Source organism: Anopheles darlingi, chromosome 3 (genome assembly GCF_943734745.1).
Source record: "Anopheles darlingi chromosome 3, idAnoDarlMG_H_01, whole genome shotgun sequence".
Classification (NCBI taxonomy): domain Eukaryota; kingdom Metazoa; phylum Arthropoda; class Insecta; order Diptera; family Culicidae; genus Anopheles; species Anopheles darlingi.
Genome location: NC_064875.1, coordinates 59,530,819 through 59,558,324, shown reverse-complemented (window position 1 = coordinate 59,558,324; position 27,506 = coordinate 59,530,819). Strand labels below are relative to the sequence as shown.

The 27,506-nt window shown below is 49.5% G+C and overlaps 2 protein-coding genes across 3 annotated transcripts in view; one reads left to right on the top strand and one right to left on the bottom strand.

Moving 5' to 3' along the window:
- LOC125957924 (opsin, blue-sensitive) overlaps positions 1-23,170 on the bottom strand; it is a 36,673-nt gene extending 13,503 nt beyond the window's left edge. The window contains exons 1-4 of one of the 2 annotated variants that reach the window (XM_049690969.1): positions 22,955-23,170; positions 5,451-6,052; positions 5,172-5,361; positions 3,863-4,048 (exon numbers count right to left, since the gene is read on the bottom strand). In XM_049690969.1, coding sequence (XP_049546926.1) covers positions 3,863-4,048; positions 5,172-5,361; positions 5,451-5,679 — 605 coding nt within the window. In that variant the 5' untranslated portion in view covers positions 5,680-6,052; positions 22,955-23,170. Of the gene's footprint in view, positions 1-3,862; positions 4,049-5,171; positions 5,362-5,450; positions 6,056-22,954 lie in introns of both variants that reach the window. The other variant, XM_049690970.1, reaches the window with a different exon arrangement.
- Positions 8,810-15,728, top strand: LOC125957928 (protein yellow-like). The gene is made up of 3 exons (XM_049690976.1): positions 8,810-8,974; positions 13,697-14,153; positions 14,245-15,728. Exons 2-3 carry the CDS (start codon positions 13,765-13,767, stop codon positions 15,383-15,385), a joined length of 1,530 nt encoding a protein of 509 aa, XP_049546933.1. The 5' UTR covers positions 8,810-8,974; positions 13,697-13,764; the 3' UTR covers positions 15,386-15,728.
- Positions 23,171-27,506: the final 4,336 nt, after the last annotated feature.

Here is a 27,506-nt window from a genome sequence, read left to right as displayed (position 1 = left end):
CCCTCCATAACAGAGAGATAGTGAGAGAGAAAGAGAGAGAGAGAGAGAGAGAGATGCGGAATGTGGTGTGCGTTTCATGCCATCGACGCCGGTACGCCGGTAAACGGATGAGTCACCAACCGGTTGACCGAAGCGGTGTTTGCTTGTACTTGTGAGACGCACCATGAGGGGTGGCGTAAAAAGGGGAGCAAAAAACAAACAAACACTACCCCCTTTCGAGCGGGGGGCGCAGCGATAATGGGGCGTCGTGTGTGAACGCAGTATATAAGCCCGCTGGAAGGGTAGCGGCTGCATCAGAGTGGACAATCGATCGTTGTAACAAACAACTACGCATCCAACAAAACGAATACCTCCCCTCTCTACGAAGACTACCCAACCAAGTGAACAGAGAAGCAAACAGAAGAGAAGCATTTCGAAGCTCCAGCAACAACATCAGGAAGACGTGACGTGGTTTTGTGTCTCTGAGGCACGATCAAACGAAGATCAACATGGCGAACGAGAAGCAGGCACAGAAACAGGCAACAGCATCGCTGGCAGCGAGCATCATACCGGAGTTCCACGGTGCATCGGACGATTGGAACGTGTACCGTGAGATATTGGAGGAGTTCTATCGAGCGAACGGCATCACCGGAGCGGCCCGTGTCCCAGTCCTGCTCAGTGTAATCGGCAAGGGCACATACCGGACAGTGCGTGGCCTCTGCCACCCTCGCTCCCCCAAGGAGATGGAGTACGACGAGCTGTGCCGTGTAATGGCACGCCAGTTTGTGCCGGAGATAGCGATCTTTCGGCTTCGCTCACGGTTTTACCGTGCCGAGCAGCGACGTTGCGGTGAAAGTGTGAAGCAGTGGTACGCCCGGTTGAAGGCCCTCTCGGTCGAGTGTCAGTTCGGTGAGCAACAGCTGGAACCGCTGCTGCTGGACCGGTTTGTGATCGGATTGGCACCGGGACCGGTGCAGAACCGGTTGTGCGAGGAACTGCCGGGTTCGCTAACACTCGAGCGTGCGGTTGATATAGCGGCTAGTGTGGAAGCCGCACAGCATCCCGAGTACACCGAGGAGGACGCCGAACGGATGGTCCAGGAGTTTGCCGAGCTGGGCTTGGGAGGTGACGCCGGTGGTGGCGATGGTGAACAGCACTGCCACCGTCGGCGTCACCGTGGACGCCACGGACGTCACCCACGGTTCGGTTTCCCAGGCCATGAGGCGATGGGACCGTGGGGACCGGTGTTCGGTGGTGGCCGGCATCATCGTCATGGACGGCGGCACCGTCACCAGCACCCTCACGGACCGGCATGGCATTCCGCGGCGGAGGACATGCAGCCGCATCGCTACCACCAGCAACATCGGCATCAGCATCCAGCGGCACCACACTGGGGACCACCGGCGGCCGGATTCTTTATGCCCGGCTTTGGACGACCCTGCCATCGTGAGAGACCATCGCGGGGCTACGGTGGCCCTGGAATGATGTGTCCCGGATCGGCATACGAACGGCGGTTGGCGAAGAAGTGGCGCAAGATGCATTATCGTATGCGTCGCTCCAGCAGCACTTCGTCGAGTAGTAGCAGCAGTAGCAGCAGCAGCAGCAGCAGCAGCAGTGGCTCTTCATCTTCGTCGAGCAGCAGTGGCAGCGCCAGCGAGACGGAACGGGAGCCACAGACCGACAAAAAGTGCCGCAAGCGGGACAAGAGTGAGGCAGCAGCACAGCGCAAACATCACGGCAAACACCATGGCCATGGGCGCCATGAACATGGACACGGTCACGGACGGCGACGCGGTCACGGTCACGGTCATGGAAATGGCCACCATCATCATCCCCACGGATTCGACGCGGGCAGCCGTCGTCATCAGCACCATCGCAGCCGTCGCCAGCAACCGACCGCAGAGGAGTCGCAACCGATCAACAATGAGCCAACAACCGAGCCGGAATTGATCGAGTAGAGGAAGCATCCCGTGGCACTAAGTAATATGCACACATAACAATCTATCTGAATCTATCTTATAAGACGTAAGGACGTACTGCCATCGAACAAAAAAAAGCATAAAAGTGGGGAAAACATATAATCTACCAAAACCCAAAAAAAAAAAACAAAAAGGGAAAAAATAAAGCAAAACGATGGCAAAAACAAAACAGAAACAAAAAATTCCACAAAAAAGGATGATAAATCAAAACTGTGATAAATAAAACTTGTCTCATCACTAAGTCAACTAGGGAAAGAATGTTGTAGATAAGAAAGGGGTAAAACAAAGGGACAAAAGAAGGGGGGAGCAAAACGGGGCGACTACAGAGAGAAACATTCAACAAGTCGCCTGGCGGTGTCTTGGTTCGGGGGATCAGCATCTATGATCCGAAACGTCGGTAAACAAGCTTAATCCAATAGAAGGGAAGCTCAATTTTCGTTCTTCCAAAGCAAACTTTCCCTGCTAAACACTAACTGATGGCAGTTGGCAACAGCTAGGCTATCGTTCATATTCGTATACGATAGAATCAGTTCACGAAGAGAGGGGGATAACTACATATTTGTTTTGCATTGAAACAAAAAATACGTGGAAAATCGTTTGCAGGAAAAAAACCCTTCATGTGCTGCTGCTAGAACGTCAAGTTTATCTGTGGAAAAGTTTGGCCACATACACGCGCACAAACACACATACACGCTCTGTCGCTTGTGCTCCCCCAAACGATGAAACGGTTCCGAACAATATTTAGCTTACTCCTAGCCATGGATGCCGGTGTAGGGGAGCATTGTAATGCTTCGAAAAGCTGCGGCGCGTGTTGAAAAGCGGAAAAAAATCAATCGAAGGAGAAGGGCTGCCTTCGTTGCATTGGAATATTCGTTGGAGGGGTACTGATGATAGTTCATGGAAGGCCCAAACCGAATACCAACAACGTAGTTCCGCTACTCCCTAAGCTTTCTTCTAAATTGGGACGTCTTGATACGAGCGTGGATCGATCCATGGGAGCTTAAAACTAAGAAGCAAAACATTTCCATACTTTTTCGAAAGTTACCTTTCACGCATTTTAATCACTTAATTCCGTGAAATGAGCAATACGAAGAAGGACACGCTCGTATGCCAAAAGGTATGCAATGTGGCCGCTTCATGTTAAAGCGGCCACTAAGCGGCCAGTTTTCTATATCTACCATACACAATGTTCCCTTATGGGGCGCTTTGTGGCTTCTTAACATTAGGCGGCCACATTGCATACCTTTCAGTGCATACTTTTAGACGTTGACGCGTTTGGAAATGTGTGCCCTGCGAAAAAAGAGGAAAACTGGTTTACCTTTTCAATTCTAGTAAATATATTACGCATCATTCGGTCCATTTTTAGATGCTGTTGTGTTAAAAGTTAAGCGATCAGCGAACAAAACGTCCCATTCTCCATTTGTTTTTGTAGGAAATCGTGTTAAATAAAATCAGTGTTAGTAGCAACAATCGATACGCAGTACTATCGTACCATATCCGAATCCCCGAAGGACGTTCCTCAATCATAGTAAGCGAGTTGTTCCCTCTCTATAGGCTAATATATTAGCCAAAAAGCTACCAACACCAGATTGTAGTCACCTGGGGCTGATTGAATGGTTTGTAACCATCCGTACTACACGAAGCAATTCATACAAAGCGTACTGCGTTTTGAGTTGCCATAAGCGGCTTACATACGGTACGTTAAATTCCTTTGACAGAAGGTAAACCGGAAACCACAGGACATCACGAAACAGTATTGCGTGCGTATTGCCTGCACCGTTCCGCCGTTGACAGGAAGTCGTTAATGTGAATGTTAATCAATGAATTACCGCCGCCGGAAATCGGCGAGCTACGACGCAGATACTTATAATAATATATCTTCATTGGTACCGACCATCCCTTACCTGTTGAACATGAAGATGACGAGCGCGTTGCCAATCACACCGAACAGCATCATTAGGAAGTAGAATGCGGCCAGCCCATAGTGTTCGCCGGCGCTCGGTGGGTCGAACTGCAGCCAGAAGGGATTGATTTTGGCCACAAACTGCGGGTCCACCTCCAGCACGTACCGCGAACGGCCAACATATTGGCTTTGGTTAACAGGCAGTAGATAAAAGAAAAGAAAGAAGACAAAAACCATTGAAAGAAAGCAAGCGAAAGCCATCCCCTCCCAGTGCCCCGGTCGCAAGCCGCCTTATTCATCGGTCGCGTCGTTGCTCCAGTAACGGTTCCACATTTCCTGTAATTCCGTGGCACACTGACGGCAGACAAACCACGATGATGAGGACGATGTTTTGATAGAGGAATAAATTTTGATTACAGCATGGACGAGGACTGGCAGACAGGTTCAACTTGAGCTCGCAGCAGCTGCAGGCGTGGCGCTGCTACCGGTACTGCGTACTACTAGCACTCCCTTGATGATATCGATACAAAAGCCTCGCAGCCAACTCCTTCCTGGCCCGTATCGCCACAAATGGCGACGCTGACATCGACGGTTTATTAGACTAATATTGCAAATAATTCCATTTCCAGCCAGAAATCTGTTCCGTTCCGGGCCCTCTAATGATGGTGGCGGGACTTGGAAAAGCTTCCGAACCATCGAATGGCGCAGTAGCAACCGCCAGCAGCCACCAGCGTGGGACAGCGTGATAACAGGTTCCTAAAATACATACGCCCGATCTGACATTGGGGGGGTTTCCATCCTTCTTTCTCGGGACGAAACACGAGATTTACTTGCATAGACTTGCACACCGGGGCACATGCAGGCGTCTGTAGGAACGTCTGGTTCCAAGGCATGGCTACGGTCGCTCAGGCGGACTGGCGAACTTATTTTTCCATCACCGGAAAGGTGGTTATTTCCAGGGGTTTCATTAAATTTTCGATGAAAACGATCAACTCTCAAAAAAGAAAACCACAAACCCGCGATTCAAGGCCCGCATACTCTCTGCTCGGAACGTACTAAGGTGCACATAATTATCGTTCGGTAAAACGTTCATTTACGACCTGGCCCGTTCGTAAAATGGCGAAAGCAACTTCAAAATAAATGTTGAGACACCTGCTGGGGTGTTGGGCGCTCTTCTACAAGCCTCTCCTTAACAAGTTGCTTCCCCGGGAAAATGGTACTCCGCGTCAAAACCGAGGCGCCGCTATGATGTGTTTCTTTCCGTTACGCGCACGACTTCCATATTCTCGGCATCGCTCAGGGGTAATTACCTCCACAGGAGCATACTGTCGCTTAAATTGCTGATGGTGTTGTTGACGTTGCTAACGAGGCTGGGGCTGGTGGTGACGGCTGCGTGTGCCAACGTTGACGATAGTAACGCTCCGGTATCCCAGCGTGCCGCGACCGCGCTCGTGTTGCTGCTGCCATGAATATTCGTTTCCTTCGTTGGTTGTATCATTCCTGTAAATGGGAGTTAACAAGAGGAAATAGTAGAGACTGTAGATGAAAGAACGCTCTTCATTGGGTACACTGGCTGCTTGTGAGCTTACCGCGGTGGTTGCCTTGCTGTCTGGAACTACTACCACTACTGCTCCCTACTTCACCACCGTGGCTTGCGCCCATCATCATCATTTCGGGCCGATCGCCTGGTTTCACCACTGCAACATGGCGAAGGATGCGCTGGTCCACCATATCAAAGCTCGTGGTGCTGTTCGCCAGCGCGATGTTGTACAGAAACAGCAGCAGTAGCAAATTCTTTACCACCTTGTTCATCATCATTTTAATATGGAGCTTTTGCTGCTCTGTCCAGTATATGGCAACGGGAAAATGCGATTTGCTGCTTTTCTAAAGGATAGAAGCACACACAAACACACAGCCAGCTGTAACACAACCGTCGCTCCCCTGTGGTCTCCGTTTGATACCAATCTGTCACGCAGCTTCACTTTTAATTATTATTATGAAGCGAACATTATTTCGCGTGCGTACAAGGCTCTCGGATTATCCCGTCATGCATAGATGTCTGTGTCTCTGGGGAGCGGGAGTGGGGTGTGTTGGTGGTGGAAGGAAAATTAACCGATCCTGTGGCTTCTTCGCTGCTCTACTCAGAGTATTGCGGAAGCGCGCGAACCTTCATTCTCTTGATGCTGAGCTTCTGCTGGAAGTAAAAGACAAATTTAAGTCCTTCATTAGTCGGCAGGCTGGAGAGGGCGGGTGAAAGCTAATCACTTGTTCCTTGCGGTGCGAATTCCTGTTCCCGTAAATCGCTTCTTTCAGACCAGCTTACACAACTTTGGCGATTGTTCTATGCCGACCAATGTGAGCCAAGCACTCGAAAATGGTAATGAGATTTGGCGGGCGCGAACCAAGTGTTTCGCCGATTTGACGCCGGTGTGGGCGCAAAGACCGCTCAACGGTAAAAGTCATTCACCGTTGAGCCGCTTTCCATTGCCGGGCGGAAGAAGCGGCCGAGCCGTGCCAACACGACGACGACGACGACGATGACAACTCGAGCGGCAGATTCCATTCTTATTTCGTTACATCCTGCGTGCTCCTTGAATCCCGAATTAGATATGGTCGACAAACGCGAGGGCTAGCCCACGCGGGAATGGAAAGTATGAGAACATTCAGATGATGTTTGCTGGATGGAATAGTTGAGTCTCGAACGAGCGCTTCTCGACACTCTCGCCATTGCTGGTTACCATTCAACGAAAGTGGAATTCTCGAAAGTCCTGAAATATGCAAAACGGATTCGACCAAATCGCCCGAATCACTACGGCAACACTCGACTCGAAGGTGGCGACTGTGACGAGAACGATGACGGTTCGAGTTTGGGCACGATGAATTTACCGACCATGCCCTCCGTGTCGAGTAGACTGACAGAATCCCGACTCCAGACCGACGAGCAGAAAACAGAACTGTATAAAAGATATACTAAATTCTATAGAGTACTGCACCTTCCCTTCTGCACTCTCCGGCTTCCTTCATCGGCACTGATCATTGTCAAGCAGCCTTCCCACGAGGGCAACATGAATTTTTATGAGTCGAAACAAACGATTTCTGGTCTTGAACTTGTATTATTCCGCAAAATCGTTCCACTTTGAATTACTTTTTTACGAATGATAAATTCCAAACAATACCATAGCGTGCAGCTCCGGTCCCCCTGGATGCAACCACAGCATATCCTGTATAATTTGTTCCCACAGCATCCTGCGATGGTTAGATGGTGCATGGTGTGCTGTCTGGATCTGACATTACATGACATTACGGTCCCGCCTCACAATTACTTCCCCAGTTCCGGTGTAACAATGAGATGCCATCTGATTGGAGAAGCCGTTTAAAAGTGAACGATTCAAGCTTTCGTAGTCCCCGGTTTCATAATGTACCGGCATCCATCGACCTGCATGCGGGCTGAAGCTCCGTCTCTCTTTCTCTGTTGCTCACAAGATAAAGGCAGACGCTCGTTCGGGGATGCTGGTCTATTATTACACGCTGCCATACTTTCGACAAATAGCCCTTCCGACAATGGTCCACACGAAGTGCATCTTATGGTTCGGACATCAAAAGACATGGCCATAAGCCGGCAGAGGGCCTCATTTTGTTACATTACGCTCGAATGTCTTGGCTTAACGGCAGAATTGCTTTAAGATGGACTTTGGTAGTTTCACGTGTAAACCGACTGGAAACGTCTAGTTTTAATAACTCTAATTACTCCCGGGACGGGACCACTTTGTCGACGTGCCTAACTATTTGGCTGATTGCGTTAACGCGGTGTCTTGTCGCTGTTAACTGCTGCTGTTGTCTGGTGCCCTCGACCTGCCGCCGTGCTTGTGCTTTTGTGCGGCGCTGTTACAGTTTTGTGCGGAACCGTACCGCCAGACCATGACCTTCGTTCCGGATGGTGAACTTCTAGTTAGAAGTTCTGACAAACTTGAATGCAGCGCTAGGTCCTTCAACCGGGCCCTGTTGTGCGTGGGTGAGTGCGAGGAAGGTGTCTCGATCAAACACGGATTTCGTGGTGATTGATGGTCCGATAGACGACAATCGGGGAGTCGGGGAAGGTCGGGCCGTTTCTAGAAGCAGCTGGAGGCTCAGGTTATCTTAAGAAATCGATCTCAACACCGCCAAATTCGGTCGACACAGTGCCAACGGCCTACTATTCCGCAACGTGTCTGCGCCTGGCGCGGTCAATTGCTTGAGGGGGTCGATCCGGCTGACAGGTATACTCTTTCGGCGTCCTATCACCCGGCGGAAAGCCACTAGCAAGTGTCAACTACTACTAGCGTCGCAATAGCAGCGGCGGCAGTTCTGGAGGGCAAACACTAGACTGATTTCGAATTGCGCAAAACAGTTTGCGGCGCAAACAGAACAAAATCGCTTCTGACAGTTGGCAATTATACCGTGGGCTGGTCAACCACCACCACCAGCAGGCACGGGTACGGAGCACCGCAGGTGCTGCTGAATCTTATCACCAAGAATCCAAAAAGGCCTACGCAGCAGCCAGTGAACCGAACAAAAAATTCTAAATACTTTTCCCCCCGGGGGCGATCATCAGTCGGTCGGGCACGCGATGCGATCAGCAGTGGTGAGTCCGAAAGTGATGAGAAACGTTGAAAGTGAAGTGGCTGCTAGCAGGCAGCCCGTGGCTAGAAGGGCTCCCAAGCAGCCATCCAGCCAGCCAGCGCGTAAGCTTGGGGGCTTACGGTGGCGATGGCATCACCACCACCACGCACAACCATCGGCCAGATCGCTGATCGGTTCGCAGCCGAACTCGTTTCTGCAGAGTATGGCAACGGAGGGGGTGGTCGGTTAGCGGAGAGGTTGGGTGGCTGGCTGGCTGGCTGGTTGGTTGGTTGGTTGCTTAAAACCGAAGCCAAACTCGTTCCACCGCATCAGTGCTCGTCGGTGCGCCGATTCGAACGCGACGATCTTCGACCAGTCAACCGAAAATACGCGTGCGTGTTCCGTGCGTGCGTGCGTGCGTGCGTGTGTTGCGGCCTGTACCAGACGACCCCCCGACCCTCTACTTCCTTAGAGGTCATCAATTGAACAAGCGATCGAGCAAAATATAGCCAAGGTAAGTTTGTGAGCCGGTTTCGAGCGTAGCGAGGGATCGCGCTGCACCACAAGAAGGACAGGCATTCCGTGGCTATCCGTCGATCCAAAGTGGTGTGAGTGTGTGGTGGTTCTGGTGAAGCTGAAGATCAAAGTGAATATTAAAGAGGAACATCCTAGCTATTCAACTGATGCTGCTGCCGCTATTACGCTTCACCGCGGTTAGCCAATGCAGTCAAGCGAAAGTGAATTCCTTGTTGACATTACTCGGACCATGGCAATCCAGAGGGCACCGAAGGGACCGACCGGTATCAGGAAGCGAAAGTGTCCATCTACACACGTACAAACACACACATATGCAGAGGATACCGATGCAGGGTGCATCGGGTGTGAAATTGTTATGAACCTGTGGGTCGTTCGTAGTGCACAAGACACGTACTAATGCATAGCATTAGGTAGCTGGCGCGCTACGGAACGGAAACTAGTTTGCTCGTTTCCGGGATTGCTACCATTTGGGACTGTTAAAGAGAGTCACCACCACAGCATTTCGTTTACTTGTGGGTGACGATGACAGTAACACGTCCCGACGATGACATAATGTACGTGGATACGTCCTGTTCGTTGCTGCTGCCAGTGCTGCTGCTGCTGCTGTCGTGTGTGCTCCATACTCAATGAGATTGGAGCACACGAAGACACACACAAAAGCGCACCAACCAGAAAGCGAAATATGACAAGATGGAACATTCTGTCCGTCGGTCGTTTAGGGATCTGGAAACGGTAAACGCTCGCGGCAAACCAAGTGTCAAGGTGTGACCTCTAGTAGATCCCCAGCAGCACATCTAGTTTGCATTGCTTTCTTAACGTGTATCGTATAGAGAGGGAGAGACAAAACGAATCAATACTCCACTGTCATGACAACAGGCGCGTAGTAGTGGCAACATCAGAACCACGCCGCATCAACTACCGTAACCGTATCCCTTATTATCATCGCTCACAATCTCACACAAAGCCTACCGAAGACAGAAAAAGGATTCCTGCCGGTGCTGGTACTTATGCTGGCCTGACAAATGCAACCGGGCGTATCACATTTCCGTATCGCACACGGCTTTATGGCGCCCGGGCCAGGTGCAACCATGACAGCCGTAATAGGACAGCGGAGTATCTATATAGTAGTATGCCATGAAGACGCAGCTTCTTGCAGCAACAGCAGCAAGTGAACCGCGAAGGAGGCAACCAAGTTTTTTGTTTGTTGCCGGTTTCTATTGTATCGCATTGTGTCACCGATGACGAGGAGGGTGGTGTGTTGTTGTGGAATTCATCACGTGCTATGGATGGGTTAGACTGTGAGCATCAGCTTGCGCTTGGTTGCTCTATTGGTGCTTTGGTTTACTTTAGAGGACCGATTTCACGAAAACACGACACCTGTTGGTACTGGAGTAATTGAGTCTTGATTCAGTAGCCGTGGCCACACGGAGCGAAAATTTGCGCGCAAATTTACAAATTAATGCCAAATCGTTTACGCTTCGATATGTTTACGTGGCCGGGTTGAGGAAATTAAAATCGTTTTGTGGAAGAAAAGGATTGAACACACTAGCAATGATCACTATCTATCAATGTAAACCACAAATAGAACATATTGCGAGCCCTTCCGTTTGCAAACAGCTTTTACTCTAGGTTTTACGCTCCACGGACCTATAATCGTTTGACAGCATGTAAACGGCAAGCGTAAATGTTTTGGCATTAATTTTTTCGTTTGCGCTAGAGTTTTCGCCCCGTGTGGCCACGGCTAGTGAAATGGATTGCGTGTATGTGTGTGTGTATGCCTTTCTATTACGCCCCACTTAGATTAGTTGAATGGCCCCGTTTTTGGTCTCCTAAAACCTGAAACCACGACCGAGACATAACGCTGGCAGGCACTCTGAAGGCCAACTGCTGGAACCTCGTTACGTATAAGCTACGCTGAGTCGAACAAACCACCGTAGCAAAGAGTTTTTGGGGGCTGTGGGCCTTTCTCGGCGTGACACCGACAGATCTTGATGCAGGCCGAACGTCGAGTGTCCTGGACACATGACCTGGTACAAGTCAAACCGAAACCAGCATCGTTATGCGTTTGCCATGCTTAAAGAGCGCGCGGTCAAAAAACCACGTTAACCTCGCCAACGCCAACTCACTGCCGGTAAGGTCATGCACAGGGAGGCTACTTCCCAGCATCCTCCCTCCACCGGTGGTCCGATTTCTACACCCGTCAAGCTCGTTCTCTAGCAAACTGACCATAGCTGGGGTTGAAGCATTTAAATTTGAAACTTCACGGCTTCAAACACCCGCAAGCCCAACCCTTTGCCCAGTTCGGTTTCACTTAAAGGCGCATTAATTCTCACTAGCTTTGCCAGTAATTTTCCCCGAGCCGGTTCTATTGTTCTTGCTCCGCCACGGCTGCGTGCGGACATTGGAGGTACCATTTGGGTCGCACCTTGCCGCTAGCACCGTCCGACATTATCTTGTTCTTCATCTTATACTCTCATTAAGTCGAAAATGGTGGAACACCTTCGAGGAACAGCATCGCTGATCTGAGAAAGGCGAGCTGTGCTGGTGTTCCCCCTGGTTAGGCACCATTATTCCGGAATGAAAGGAATGCCACCACAGCCGCCGCCACTGCCGCGGGATACCCAAAGGAAATGAAAGAAAAACTTTGTATGATAATGCCTCCCGCGCGAGCTGGCCGGCGTTTAATCAGGGATGAAACCAATGAGTTCGCGGTAGCACAAATTTACACAAAGTGTGTAATTATGCTGACCTGCGGCGGCCACCAGAGTATTTCATTTGTCCGAAAATGGATGCAGCCAGCGCAGCAGCAGCAGCAACAGCTCAACCATAGTGTGGCGAGCGCCACAAACAAACACCTACGCCGAACTACTGCGAGTCGTTGGTGCGCACATACTCTCTACTCTGCTACTGTTGAAGTAGCTGCGTGGCACATGTCTGCGAATACGGACCACTCGAAGCCCGGGATTTCGCTCCGGATGCATTTCGAAATTTTCCAATTTCCAGCAACCCACATAAGTTGCCACTTTCAATTGCCATTCGGATACTTCAAATCCGGTGCCGGTGAAGCTCTTGGGAGAGTGCGAGCGAGCTTTGGGCTAAGCTAAGGGATCCCTGTACCAGAAATACAAACGTGCTGTTCTGGTGTGTATTGAAGCAGTGGATCGCTCTCGGAAAATAATATCTGCAAAACCATAGACACGGTCGTTCCAATAGGGACTTCATTTTCATGAGTAGGGAATATTTGGATTTCATTCCTACCCAACTCAACCGTTGGGTGTGTGTAATGCAATGTGTTTGCAGCGGCTACAACAAACGCGGTCACACATTGACGGTTGATTAATAATTCACGTCCAGGACTGTCAGACTTCTGAAATATCCCCGGTCTCGGCGTACAGAAAGCCAGAAAAGCGAGATCAAGCAAATTTACTCGGAATGTTGGAGGGCATGCGCCATTTTTGCTTTCCTTCTTTGGTTTTTTACGGTCTGCGTGCAGCTGAAACCTACCTACCGCGATGTGACCGCACACAAATCCGTCAACAGTCTCGGTCCAGTGCTTAATCACATCATGAGCGAATCATCGCCAGGGAAAGCGGATTAGGTCCTGGCGTTTGGGTTGGTTTATTAATTTTTAACACAAAGGGCTCCTCACACACACTGTGCCATCAGGAGAATGTCCTCAGTAGATACTACCAGGAGCATTGCACTCGTGGAACATAAAACGCAAAGGTCGTCCTGCCACAGCGGTGCAGAAGCTGAATGGCGCGGGGATTGAATGCTCCGGGCAAAAGACTTCCCCACAATGTTTATACACAGAAAACCAGCCAAAAACCACTTCGGAAGCTGCTGGTGGCGTCTGGGATTCCTTTTCCTAAGCGGGAAGCGACTATTCTTAGACGTAGGATGAGCATCTCAGATTGAGGTTTGGCGAAGGAAAGCATTTGCTACTTGACCAACATTAAACCCATAATGAATTAGTGGTCTCAGCGGTTCAACACGGTACGGCATATGTATAAAACATAACGTCGTTCTGCTTCAGAAAATGAAACCCTAAGTCCGAAGCGGGAAGTGCAACGAGAAGAAGGTGGAGCATGAGCCGGGCGTATCAAAAAGGATCCTTTTCGTCATCCCGTCAACCAGCATAAGCCACCACTGGTGGAAAGCTGGGAAAATGAAATTCTCCTGCCAGGTGCCACGCTTATTTGGAACGGATTTGGACGGCCAGCATCCAGCGTGTGGCGAACATGAAAAAGAGAGGCAGAGAAAATGATAGGCGAAAAGGCCTATCCGTCAGCATCTCTCGTTCGGGGGAAGGAACCTTATCGGATCAATCGGCTGTTCAATAGCTGGAAAAGTTCGTTTCCTGCTGCCGGCTCCTGGCCGACTCCTTTAGACAACCTACCATGGGCTGTCATAAGAGAAGCTGGTACGGTACGACGTTCTGGGGACAGCGGACAGCTGACGCTGCTGTGTCACATTTCGTCCATCCACTATTAGCCAATTAATAGCCATTCATGGGTAGCGATGCTTGGGAAGTATCGTCTTCACGAAGCGAAAGTGGATACATTTCCATCATGGCGTGCAATGTGCCGGTCCAACCCTCCGAAATGGTATTTTAATTTAGGGTTTTTAAGGGGCTCATCATCTATGCTGTTCGTACATCATATCTTATCGTTTGGATCCTTGACTCTTTCCGTTGCAGGTACAGGCGTAGGATCTAGATTGTAAAGAAGGATTTGGACTGGATTCCAACACCTGTTCTGGTGCGCGATGAGACGGCACGATAGCCGGAAGGTGGTCACGCTAGCCGGACTGCTGGTGGTGGTAGTCCTCGCAGTGCTAACCGGACCAGTCGGGAGTCACACGCCGTTCAAGAACCGTCAGCATGGTTCGTTCACTCGTACAGCGACCGGAGGCGGCGCTGGTGGCGGTGTCGTTGGTGCACTACGCGAACGCGAACGGGAACGGGAACGCGAGCAGGAACGTCTAGCGACGCCGTACATCGCACCACTATCCGGATTGGAGGTGAACGCTAAGCGTACGGCCAACGAGTTCCTCGAGGACGTCGGCAAGAACACGTTCGATACCGTGTACCACTGGAAGGTGATTGACTTCGCATACCCGAACCAGCAACTGCGCAACAATGCTATTCGTACACGGTAAGATAACCAATGGGAGTGGTGGTGGTGGTCACCAATGAGTCTACGAGTGGCAGGCCAACTCATCATCTCTCATCATCTCCCATTCCAGGGAGTTCATTCCGGAGAACAACCTACCGCTCGGTGTGGACCGCTACCGTGATCGGCTGTTCGTGACGACACCCCGGTGGAATCCGGGTGTACCGGCGACCCTGTCCTATCTGCCACTGCCCGCTACCGATCGTAGCCTCCCGTTAAAACCGTACCCGGACTGGAGCTACCACAGCTCGACCCGCAATCCGGACTGCTCGAAGATGATGTCCGTCTATCGGATCCAGGTGGACGAGTGCGACCGGCTGTGGGTGCTGGATGCGGGTGTCATCGAGACGCTGACCAACTTGCAGCAGATTTGTCCACCCAAGATCATGGCATTCGATCTGCAGAGTGATGAGCTGCTGTTCACGTACGTGCTGCCGGAGGAGCAGGTGAAGGAGGATTCACTCCATACGAATCTCGTGGTGGACGTCCGTGAGGGCCAGTGTGAGGATGCGTTCGCTTACGTTGCCGACGTCTGGCGTAACGGTATCACCGTGTTCGATATGCGCAAGTTCAAGAGCTGGCGTACGACGAACTATCTGTACAATCCGAACCCACTGGCCAGCGATTACAACTACCAGGAGTTGAACTTCCAGTGGTCGGACGGTGTGTTTGGGATGTCACTTGCACCGGTCCATCGCTCCGGTGACCGCATGCTGCTGTTCCACCCGATGTCCAGCTTCATGGAGTTCCAGGTGCCGACCTCGGTGCTGCAGAATGAAACCATCTGGGAGGGTTTCGGATTCGCCAAAGCGTTCCAGCCCGTCGGTACGCGTGGCCGGCTAGGACAATCGTCGACGTCGGGTGTGGCCAAGAATAATGTGCAGTTCTTTACGCTGGTGCAGCAATCGGGCGTCGGTTGCTGGGATCTGGGCAAACCGTACAATCGCAACAACCTGGGCGTGGTGGAGAAGAACCTCCAGAAGCTGACCTTCCCGAACGATCTGAAGCTCGACCGGGAACCGCAGCAATCGCTGTGGGTGATGAGCAACAAGCTGCCGGTCTTCCTGTACGATAAGCTCGACTACACCCAGACGAACTTCCGTGTGCTGATGGCGGACGTGCGCAAGGCCATCGAGGGTACGGTCTGTGATCCCCGGGTAGCGCCCAGTTTGGCCTTTGACGCCGATCAGCTCGAGTGCGAACTGGAATTGTAACAGTCTGCCGGCCCGAGCAGATCCGTCCGTGTCAGTTGCAGTTCGGTCCGTCCGTTTCTTTCCTAAGACCTGATTCCGGGCCCCGGGACAATTCCCACGCCGGGGTTTACCAGAGTTCCAACTTCTTCTTCTTCCTCTTCTACTCCTTGCCAAACTACTTTAATGGTTCTTCTCTTATGGCTGCAGTCTGGATTTTTTCGCTGCCATTTTATGTACCAAGCGCTGAGCGAGAGTGCATTAAATACGGAGTACGCGCGTAGTTGACTACAAAATACAACCGCCACACAACAGTGCACTCGATTGGCGATTGACTAATAAATTCTCGTTCGTAAGGATTACTCGAGTAAACCTACACTGGAGTCTATTTTGTTCTCGAAAGAAAACAACCGAAACGGAGAATTGATAGCGACCCTTATCAGTGCTTATCCAACAACATTGGTGTGGTTTCCCGATAGAAATGGAATCCAGCAACAGCAGCAACACCAACCACCACCGACATAATGGCTTCAGCGAGGCGGGATTGTTTTGGTTCGTTGCAGGATTTGTGGCAGGTTTTGGCTCGGGAATTCAATAGCTAAGCCTCGTCCCCGTTTCGCTATCACCACAGGGGATTGTTTTGAATCTTTATCCTTCATATTTCACGAGAGATCCCCAGGATGACCCACTACTAAGGGCGATGGTATACACCGTGATACCGTTCCTATTCCACTTGTTGCAGCGTTAGGTCTCGTTTGTTGTTCACTTGGCTTCCGTATTGGTCCGCAGGGGCAGGCCGGAATGGAAAACTCATCTCGCGGCCGTCCACAGTAAGAACCGACCGCGTCCACCATCCTCCTATAGGGTAACTGGAGCGAATGATGAGCGGATTATGTGAATAGTTGCACGACGAGGGAGAACTATAAAATGAACTTTTTAAGCTCCTCTTCCTTCCCTTGCGCTTTTGCCACTATTGTAGAAGGAGCGCGAGTAAAAGCGACCTTGCCAGTGTGCCAGTTCGACAATATCTATCGTCGCTGCTCGTTGACTCCGTACAGTATGATTCGAATATGTATTCGCGAGAACGCCAACCCCTAGCACCCTTTCTGTATAACCCCCGGCTGAGTAGAAAATTGATGCGAGACGAATCGAAAGATTGGCCAAAATGGAATTCCCGATTGCCGGAGCGGATGAATGGAACGGCAGCCATTCTTCGCTGTTGCTTCTCGATGGAAATGCATGCAAAGGGGCGAACAGATAGGATTTCATAAAAAATAATAATTCCAAACTATTCAATCAAGCTTCAGTTCTGTTGAGCTGGCATAATTTACTCGGCGATACATCGAGCATCCCTCGGATTGGTTTCCATTTTCGTAATCAGCGATATGATGGCGGCAGCAGACGAAAGCTTACTGGAAGGCTGTTTCCCAAGAGAAACTTTACGTTCGATTTAACAGGAATGCTGAACTAATCTCCAACTATATCGCTCGCAACTTTCCACGCAAGGTACAATCGTCACAGAATTCCTTCAAATTAGATCAACAAGTTGCACGGGATGAGACGCACGAAAATTGGATTGAAGAGTCAATTAAACTTGGCTAATGGAGGCGGAACGATTTGACTACCTGGTATCTTGTGAGCATACAGCAGGTGCACATCTGTCGAAGCCTCCGCGAGCATAAGCTACTGAGAGTACGTTTGTCATAAATTAAGAACGAACGCGATCGGACGACAACCGACGGATGATAGAAGGTGCGTTGACATTTTGTCAATCTAGTCAACCATCTCGATGCGGTTCGTGCTAATTCGATCAAAGCAACACAGTGTGTAGCGGTTTTCATCTTGTGAGCGCTAAGCTATTCAAGTGTTTCGTTTGCCGGCGGAACTACAGAGGGAATATTCATGAACACGATACACATCACACCCTTCGTTGCCGGTTTCGCGAGCTCCATTATATCCTGTCAGTGCAGGAACAAGGGTTTTGATCGTCCCTATTTTCGGATATCGTTCACCGGGCAGCAACAGATAAACGGTTTCTGGTTGATTTACCCATTTGCCCATTCGAAACATTGCACAGCAACACCATGCAACAGATGCCAGAAGGGACTTTGCACGACGTTTGACTAGTGCAGGGAAGGCTTGCACGTCGACAAGGTCGCAAATGACGTAATATCGCCGGAGAAAAAAAAACAAAGCGACTGTATACGACTGCTGGGATGGTCAAAGTAACGACGAAAACAATTTTTTCCCTCCCTCCTTATCGTAATATCGCAGCAGTTGAAGGTTATCTATTTTCGAGGGAAAACCTCCTGACTGTAGAATGAAGCGGGTGGGGGGAATTGATTTTGCATTCCGCCAAAAACCACTCTTGATGTTTTTATTCTTCGTCCCACCATCTACTCCGTAGAATACGTACAATGCGTATATCTTGCGCGAATCCGATAACGCTCTTACCAATATTATGGTATCATTTTGGGATGAAACACTTTGAAATTATTATTCCCGATATTCTATGGCACTCCAGGAACGAATGGAAAGGGGCGAATGAATAAGGGGATTCTGAGGAACGCTGAAAATAAAATACACATCGTAACAATAATCAAAATTAATGTTCTCTTATCTAGGGGCGCGTGTGCTTGTGGATGGTTTCCAACGGTGTTGCCATTGCGTGTCAGCATGCCAGCCAACACATAAAGCATGCGTTGGACTATGAAGGAAGCTACGCTACGCACGTAGGAAGATTTCGTTCTGCACGATATGTGTGCCATTCTGGGACCGGATGTCAAACTGAACATCCTCAAGTCAAGAATGACGAATGAAGCTGATCGATTGCAATGACTGCGCTCTTGACACAGGAGCAATCTGGCATTGGGAAAAATAACAAACATTTGCCAGCTACTGCATGTAAGTACTTCGAGGAGTTCAACAGCAGAAAGCACGGAGCTTCAACAAATTACTTATGATGAATGGGGCCGACTTGGTGAGAGAAGCACGAATTCCTAGTAATGTTATCAAAAGCAATATGAGCAATTTTCATTCGACTTCCTCCTGTCGTCTGTGGCAGGTTCATTCGAGGAAGGTTGCAAGTCCCTTCTGCAAAATAACCAGAACTTGCTAGTTAAAAAAAAGCTTTTACAAAACATACAATTATTGACCACCTGAGCGTTTGCGATGATGAAGCGACGGCATTGGAGTACACAACGAAAAACAACCTTGTTTTCCCGGCGAAGGAATTGCTCGAGTAGTTCGAACCATGCTTCTGGAACCTGGGGTGGGGGGGGTGGGGTCATCCATTCGCTCATAAATTCTTCGCTCTGCTACTAACGGCAGCACAATTGGGAGCACATGTTCAACGCCCATCTATCGCCTACGTTTTCGTGTTCTGCTTCCGAGGGAACTGCCATTTTACGGCCGTTTTAAAAGGTTCGACGTAGACAGCATGACACCGAACAGTGCGGTGTGTGTGTGAGCGTGTGGGTGTGGGTTTTTTGTTGACTCAGTGATGTGCCCAGGATTGTATGTTTGCCCCCGATATGCACGTGTTGCGCGTTCAACCTTTTCGACATATCGAGTTCGATTCCTTGGACGCTGCTGCCCACATCGTCTTGGTCTCCTAGTGCGACAGAGAACTCCATACCCAGTTCCTTCGCTGCGAGCTGCCCCAACTAATTGCTCTATTAAAGCTCCGTTTAATGTACTGTTATAAGTATTACACGATAGATGGTCATTCGTTAACGGACCAGTTCACAGCATGCGGCCCGTTCTTTCGGTGAACTGGAACAATCATCTTATTGACATTTAGGATGCATTGTTTATGCTCTTTTCTTTGTATAAATATTTACTACCGCTTGTTGGAGCACGGTGCGGTTTTCTTTAATCGTGACAGAATATTGACTAAAAAGCGATCAGCCACGTCTGCATCTCACGAGAACGGACCTGTCTGAAGCAAATCTGAGCAACCTCATTAAGCTGCAAGGATTCAAACTTCGATAACACAACAGACGCCAATTGAAGTTCTGCTGCGTTCTACAATGGATGCTTTCGGTTCTGCGTTCTACAATGGATGCTGCGTTCTACAATGGATGAACGGCAATGGATGCCGTTGGTGGATCATCGCATCAGATCGGATAAACAAAAAAAGGAAATTGTACAAAAAAAAGTTTTTTAATTACAAATATCCTCACAACCGCACCGCTGTGCTATGTTCGTCAACAAAACCTCCCGTTGAGTGAAGGGCATTTAACGGACCGAAGGCGAAGTAGCCAGGGCGATGCAACGCGGATCAAAACACAATTAGTGTGGTATTAAAATGCAGCGCAGTTAATAAAAGAAAAGGTTCCAAGCTTACTGAGACGCTGGCGAGCGGGAATCAGCGAAGCGTGAAAGGAAACGCAATCAATAAAACTCAAATTACCACGACCACCCACCCGGCGGAAAAAAGGGAATCATGAGTAGGAGGCTGTAAAATATGCGACGCAAAAAACTGACAAAAAGAAACCGGCAACTTTCCTCGAATTACACCAGGAGAACCAGTGACCTCTGCAAGGGTGAATCCATCTCGGAACTGTTCAAAACATTTCCAAATACTAACCACAAACCACGAAGAATTTTTGAAATCCCTGAAAAGTAGTATAATTGGTCAGAAAAACAATCTGCATGTATCGAGTACCATTAACAACAACAAGCTCAGCGCAGCAGTCCTTCAATCAACGCCAACACATCAAACGACCGGCACCGGTCGCGATCGCATCCAGCACAGTAAGTGTTATCTCATCTGTCACCCCAGTGGTTGCAAACGATTGTTAGTGCAGAGGGTAAAGTATTAACGATGCTGGCACAGCCCAAGCCGGGCGATTGTGTTGTGCTGCTAAGCTTAGCAATGGCATTCTGTCACCGGAAGAGTGTTGAGTGGGAAAAGCATTCGAAGCGAAACATCCGTTGCTATCAAAGTAATGTTTGATGTTTTAAGTCACTGCATAGCTACCACAAATACTCACAAGGATACGTTGCTTTTTTGGAGGTAGCGGGCAATCGGCATTGTGATTGTAGCAATAGCCTCCTTCGACGAAGAACATATTAGCGAAGAGATTCCTCCCATTTTTTGCCTTTATCCCTTACTCAAACAGCACGTAGCTGTTGGCTCGACTGTAGTATCGCCCCAACACCAACGTGTGACGTACACAAGCATCCTCCTTTAAGTCCTGCCTCCGTAATCGCCAACGCTCGGTACGGGATGCTGCTAACAGTTGACAGCCGCCCGTAAGCGGGCGGGCGAGCTCATGTTTGGGCCAGCATGATTTTTGCGCCCAAAAAATCATTTAAAACTTCATCTCCCACACATCAAACGCAGCTTTTGAACCAGCATCAGACATCACCATCGTCGCCTGTCAACACACTCTCTCACAGGCCTTTGAATGGCTTTAAATATCTTATGAGCTCACTGAAACGCCTGGCCTGGCATGGCCTGCCGTGGTTTGGTGGGCATGCGGTTAGCCCGAGATCCTTCGGTTACAGTTTTCAGGTTACAGTACCACCCAACCGAGACAGACGATGACGGCAGCAACAATGGGGTGAGAGAGGTGGTGATGAGTAAGTTTGGCGGGAACAAATTATGAAAAGCAATCGTTGCCACTGGCAACGGGGCATCCCCTTAGACTTTCGTAGGAGAAGTTTTGTGCTTTGACAACACAACACCACAAAAGCAACAGGAAATGGCCCATCACCTTTGCCCGCCGTCATTCCACTTTCGCGTTTCCCGCAATATATCGTGCTTTAAACGGGGAGATGATAAAAGCCGTAGCTGGAAACGGAAGTACGTGATCGTAACTGTCGTTGAATTGAGCAAACATTAAACATGTTCAGTGATGCCAGCCGCGACGGCGTTGTCATTTGTAAAACATTCTGCCCGGCCCCGATTGCAGTTAAACCATATAAGGGCCAGCGTGTGTGCGTAGTGCGTGAGTGGATTTATGACCCTTCCCTGGTGCAGGCTCCTCAGAGCATAATCATACTGCAATGGATGTCTGCGGTGCGCACTTTCATAAATCAGCGAACGAGTATTAGTGCTGCTGTCAACTCGTGTCTCGTTTAGTGTTGTTTAGAACCACATCAGCCATCCGTCAGCAATTTACGGTATCAAGCCGCCTCCCCCTCCCCCCATCCTCCACTTCTGTCCAACTTGTCCGTGTCCATTTATAACTTTGTCCTTCGGGATGCTGCAAACAGGAAGCCACGGAGCAGGGAATGCCTCCCGGGGATCAAACAAGTACGAAGGAGGGAAGATTCCCGGGATTCCTATGGTATTTCTGGAGGTGGTCTATCTCCTCTACCTCCCCATTGGCCAGCTTCCATGCTTCAATTACCGCCAAACATACTCATCACCAGGACACGGTCCACATGAACACATCCGATCGACGCGCAACATGGGCGAACGCCTCCAAATATCTGACAACAGCCTCACACGTGCGAACTGCCAAAAGTGCACCCAACTTGAAACAATAGGCCCGATTGCCCCAAAGGAAGATGTCCGAAGATGGACACCGAACCACAACCAACGTGTCTTCCATCATTTTCACCATTTTTTTACCATTCTACTGCCACCAGTTCCTTCCGCTTCCGCCTAAGAAGCTCACAGCCAAAGGCGACGAAGGATGAAGAGGAGAACCAAGATAGGAGCAGCGAACCATTATAGGAAGGTTCATGACACGTCCACTCGAATCTACTTCCTCTTCGCTCGCTGCAGGGTAAAACGTTGACACATGACTATATGCTTTTGATGAAGAAGCTGCAGCACTGAGCACTCAGAACACAGAGGACTCCCCACCCCCCACCCCGGGCCACCCAGGGCTAGACATTCTAGCCACCACTTCCCCACCATATCAGATCCTTTGCGGTACCGTTTGTCAACATTGGCAAGGTGTTAGTTGTGTCAAGAGGCAGGGACACATACTCAGCATTAATCCAATCCAGCGCCACAGCATCATCACTTCGCGTTTGAGGGTGTTCCATGCCGGCGGCACGTACCTTTACCAGCAATGCCAGCGGCTCCGTAAAACGTGGGTGGATCACATCGAGCAATTGCTCGATAAGTCGAACCAGGTGTAGCAAGTGGAGGGTGTCTTACGGCCTGCTAAGCGCGAAAAAAGCGTAAGATAAAAGGATTTGACCCGCACGCTCCAGTAGGATCCACGTTTGATCCTTTTGCAGCTTTTGTGCTATGACTGGAGGAAAGATCGTCGTCGCCGTCGTGGTTAGTACCAAGAATGAATCACGGCCAGATACACAGCCATCCAAGCACGTAGATGTGTTTACCGATGGCTACTCTGCTGACATTCGCAATTATTCAGCGCGCGGTGTTAAATCCAATCGACACAGACACACAAACACTATTCCCCTACTGCCAAAAAAAAGGTCTGAGAATCTTGACTTGCGGGCTTTTGGGGGAAAATTGGTGGATGATTTAGAAAAGACAGACAAAACACTAAAAGAGGATCACGCTCAAGCACATATGCTGTGATTGATATGACGTCCACAGGGCTAATTAAGCTAGCCCAAGACGAAACGACACGTAAACACCAACCCGAGCAAACATACCAGTTCCTTCCGTCGGTATGCAGAACAGAACACTTTCGAGGAGCAATCACATTTGAAGTAAACCGAACTCAACCGTCACTTTTTGAATTCTGACCCCGAGGAAGCGTGTGAAACACTCACTCACTTATGCACAACCCGCGAACCACGCGGTTCACCACCGACTCGACGCGAGCACCCCGAGCGCGAGCAAAAAGGGAAAATGCTATCCAGGATCCTCCGTCTGATATCCTTGCGTGCCGAACGGTGACTGCAAACTGACTGAATTCCGTCAACCATCAGCGAATATCTATCGAAGCCAGCCTCTGGCTCGCACTGCCTGAAGAACCGTTGTTGTTGGTTACCACGGCAAGTTTTTCCACCGAGTTTCCCGTCGGAAGCATCGGCAGCAACAAGCAGCTAGTGATGGAGCAAGCCAGATGCAAGTGGAGAGCGAGAGAGTATGCCGAAGCTTTTCGGCTACGTCTGCGAGGAGAGAGAGAGAGAGATAGAGAGAGAGAGAGAGAGAGAGAGAGAGAGAGAGAGCGACATCGGACAGTGAGTGAGAACATCGTCCTAAGATGCTCGCTTTTCGTCTATCCCTGTCTCGTTCATCCTGCTATCCTTCGTTTTGGAATTCAGCTTCCGTGCTCCATCTGCTGCGGCTACTGCGGAACGGAATCCATTCTTACGACGAGAGGATGCTATCAGCACAGGGTACATCAATTCGACCCTTTTGAACCATTGTTTTCCATTCAAACAACCCAATTCGCGTGTTCCGGTAGTTCCAACTGCACGGAGGGAAACTTTAAGGATCCTTCCACCTAGTCGCGATCCAAAGGATCCCATTTTACTACCTGGGGTGGAAGGTTGCTCGCTAGCTCTTCTTTCGTCCACAGGCTTTCGCCGACGTGGGCAGGTTTTGATGCTTCGGTTTAGCTTTAAGGAGTACCCTCCAAAACCTGGAGAACCGGGCTGAATAACCGATTCGCCTTCCCTCCAGCACTCATCGAATGCGAAAGGATTCGAATTGAATGGCTGATGGAGGGCTCGTCACCGTCGTCATCGAAAGCAACAAGCGCCTTCCGGTTCGGTTCCGAGGTTATGACCGCCGCCGAGAGAAAGGCTACACAGGTGGCAGTTTAACGGTACGGCACCTGTGCTATCGGCCGGCAACCCTATGGTATCGGACCCTCCCTCTCCATGCTCCTCTTTTTATCTCTGGAAACCAGGAGTCATGCGATGCGGCATTCCATAGGTTGTACCCGGTATGGTGCGACGTGAAAAATGGCGAAAGTGCTGACGAAGGAATTCGTAGTCAATGTCAAGGATATTGGTTGACTTTGTGCGCGCGCGTGTGTGTGTGATGTATGAATAATTGGCCAGGTCTGTGCTTGTGTGTGTGTGAGGGTGGTAGGAGGGGGGGGGGAAGGTATGTGGCATTCTTCCGAAAACTTTTCTCAGACTAAGGCGCTACCTTTGTGGCAACCGGCAGCCGGTGCCGAACCAAAGCATTGCACGTTCCGATCAGAGAAGTTCGTAACAGAGTGATGGAAACACCACAGGCTCGCCTCGTTTCACATCTTCCCAGCAGGTGAGGTGTTGGGTGGGAAAATTAAATTAGGAATCAGCTGCTAACCGCAAACCCTTTACCGGCTTGCCTGATACTACGCTCGCATACGTGGATCGCAAGAAGGAAGGATCCTAGAGCTTCTCACCCACGAAACCCACGTTCCACTATTCATCACCACTATTCCGGTTTCCGGCTGTTGGATAAATACTAATTAACAAATTGGCGAACGAATTGGATCAGCCCGCAGTGGCCTTTACCGGGAACCGGCATTCCTTGTAATGGCAAGAACCTTTACTTCAAATGTACGCTACGGCGAATACACCGGCGCGAGACAATGGCAAGAACGCAGCTTAGAGTACATACCAGGGCAGAGTACACCGAATGATGGATTGGACCGCGATAGATTGAAATGAAATGACATTCATTTACCGTGCGAAAGGCAACTCAAACAAATAAAAAAAAGATCCTTACACCGAGCGACCAACGTTCCGTGAAAACCGCAAAAAGGGGAACCGGCGAAGGTCGAGAAGGCAAATGTGATATTTGCTGGTATAGGATATCTGGATTAAGACAGTACTGTCGGCGGTGGTAAGGGGCAAACGACCAACATTGTAATTCATTCCCTGTGTACGCTTTTTGCTTCTACCGAAATCGAGATTACTGACAAGTAGCGGCTAAACGAATAATTCGGCGAAAAAGCCGGAATCGAGAAAGTAAAATGACGGATGGGGCCACAGCAGCATCCGAAAGCAGCCACCCCATCCACAATCACAACGTGCCCGAAAAAGGGCTAATCAACACCGATGGAAAGCAGGATGTAAGGTGTTGTTGTGGATGAGTAGCTGGTTGGTGGGTACAAGTATTACAACCTCTGACCATGTCGGTTGATGCTGGGTTTAAACGAAAACCTAGGGACTTTCTAGCGCGTCTGGGATTCACAGGTCATGGCCATGGCTCGACAGGAAGGAAGACAGGCCAGAATTGGAAGTGGTGAGTATGGCTCGTTACTTCATTTTTGCTCACTTACCGACGCTTCGGTCGGTATACGCCGGTTGAACTTCTTGCTGAATTTCTCCGGAGATCAGGAGAAATCTGGAGTTGTGCTTCGGAAGCCGGAGTGGGTGCCGTTAATTCGATTTCTCGCTGATTCGCGTGCTTCAACTGCTTGAAGAGTTCGTTGCAGTTCGTTTGCTTCAAGTTCGTCTCTGGTTCAAAACCTGAGCTGAGGAGGCGAGCGAAGCTGCGATATGAAAAATGGAATAGTTCACCAAATTTCATTTAAAGTCGTGAAATGCGGGAATGCTGGAAAAAAAATGATGCGGAATACGGCGGAGAAGACTGCAGCTTCCCTCGCTCTTGCGTTGGTTCCACTGAGCTAATCCAATTGCTTCTATTCACCGCCGCTTACACAATGGATAGTTAAGGTCGAGCAAATGCATTTTAGGTAATGTAATATTAATCAAAATCCAATCCATCGTAAATAGCGCCAAAAGCACATTCCCGCGGTGGTAAATCATAAAATTGCGAACCGCTTCCATCAATTTCATTTACAAATGTTTACCACGCGTTTCGACCACCGACGGATTTGGGAGTTGTGCGATCAGAACACACAGGGGACCAGCAGCGTGACGTAACCACGGATTTTACACCTGAATTCCCTGCGACTGACACTTTCGATTCCCAGTGGTGCACGCGTCCACCCAAGAAGCGAACCCTTATGTAATTCCGGTAGAACACACGCGCACGCCAAAGACACACAAAACCACACAAGCTTCTACGTGAGAAAGCAAACCTTCTTTGTCCGATTTCAAATAGATTTCTATCGGATGTATCGAACAGAGTCCGAGGGAGGACAACGGAGTGGCTGAGACCACGGTGGTGGTGATATCAATTCCCATGGCAATGGAGGATGGACGTCTGACGAATGGCAGTTTTGCCATTACTTTTGATGATATCGATCCGAAACATGTTGCTTCACAGTCACCAAAACCATATCGAGGCGGGCAGTGAGACACGCTAGTCGTTTTAGTCCTCTTACAACGATGGTCAGCTGGACAACAAGTTTGGCGTAACTCGATTAGAACGGGCCCCGTAGAAGGACCGAAGGCGAGGGTGCAAAAAGTACCGGGATGAGATTTTCGTGACACTGATCGAACTTTAAAAGGCGAGGAAAGTAATCGAGATATACAGGAATACGGAAATGAAACTAACGCCCGAAAGCGGGATGTTCTTGAGGGGGGTGCAGAAGTTCTTTGCTCGCAGAGTCAAACTTTTGATGCTGTCAGATTGATTCGGTGTTTAGCATCCCGCAAAAAAGGGCTCTTATCTGAGTGGGTATGATTACTTCTGGTGGCTGCGACCACGACACTCCAGGACGTTGCGAGAGCGTTGGCATTACGACGAAAAAGGACTACTTTTCCTACCCAGAAACTTCCTAGCCGCAATCCAATCATGAAACTGATTAGACGGTGAATCTGTCCCAAATTACTCCTAAAAATTGAATACCGTAGAAGCAGCCACGATTGCCAGCTATCAGAAGAAGAGTAATACCCTTGAGCCAATCTATCGAAAAGAGGGACACAAAGGGAAAGGATCATGATCAAGATACTAATCTGATTCCTATCCTGAAGGATCCTGGTTTTCGGGGCCAGCGCTGATGTTGCTTTTTAGCTCCAGTTTTGCTGCACCACAACGATGCACATGGTCTACCTTTTTCCAATACGGAACTACATGAAGACTGCTGTTCTCTTCGGGCAGCTTGGTGGAGCCGCATTATAAAATCGTAACAAGCTACCGTTCCTCGTATATGAACGGAAAGTTGGAAGGTTCATGATAACAGTTAAAAATCCCTTTACATTTGAATTTACTTTGAAGCGGATGATAAATCGGGTAATAAATTATCCAAACGTCGATGCTTTTCGATTGCCAATGATCTGAACTGTTACTGTATTTTTTTTGTTTTTAAAAGTGTTTCAGAATTTAAAGATGAAAAAACCACAGTTA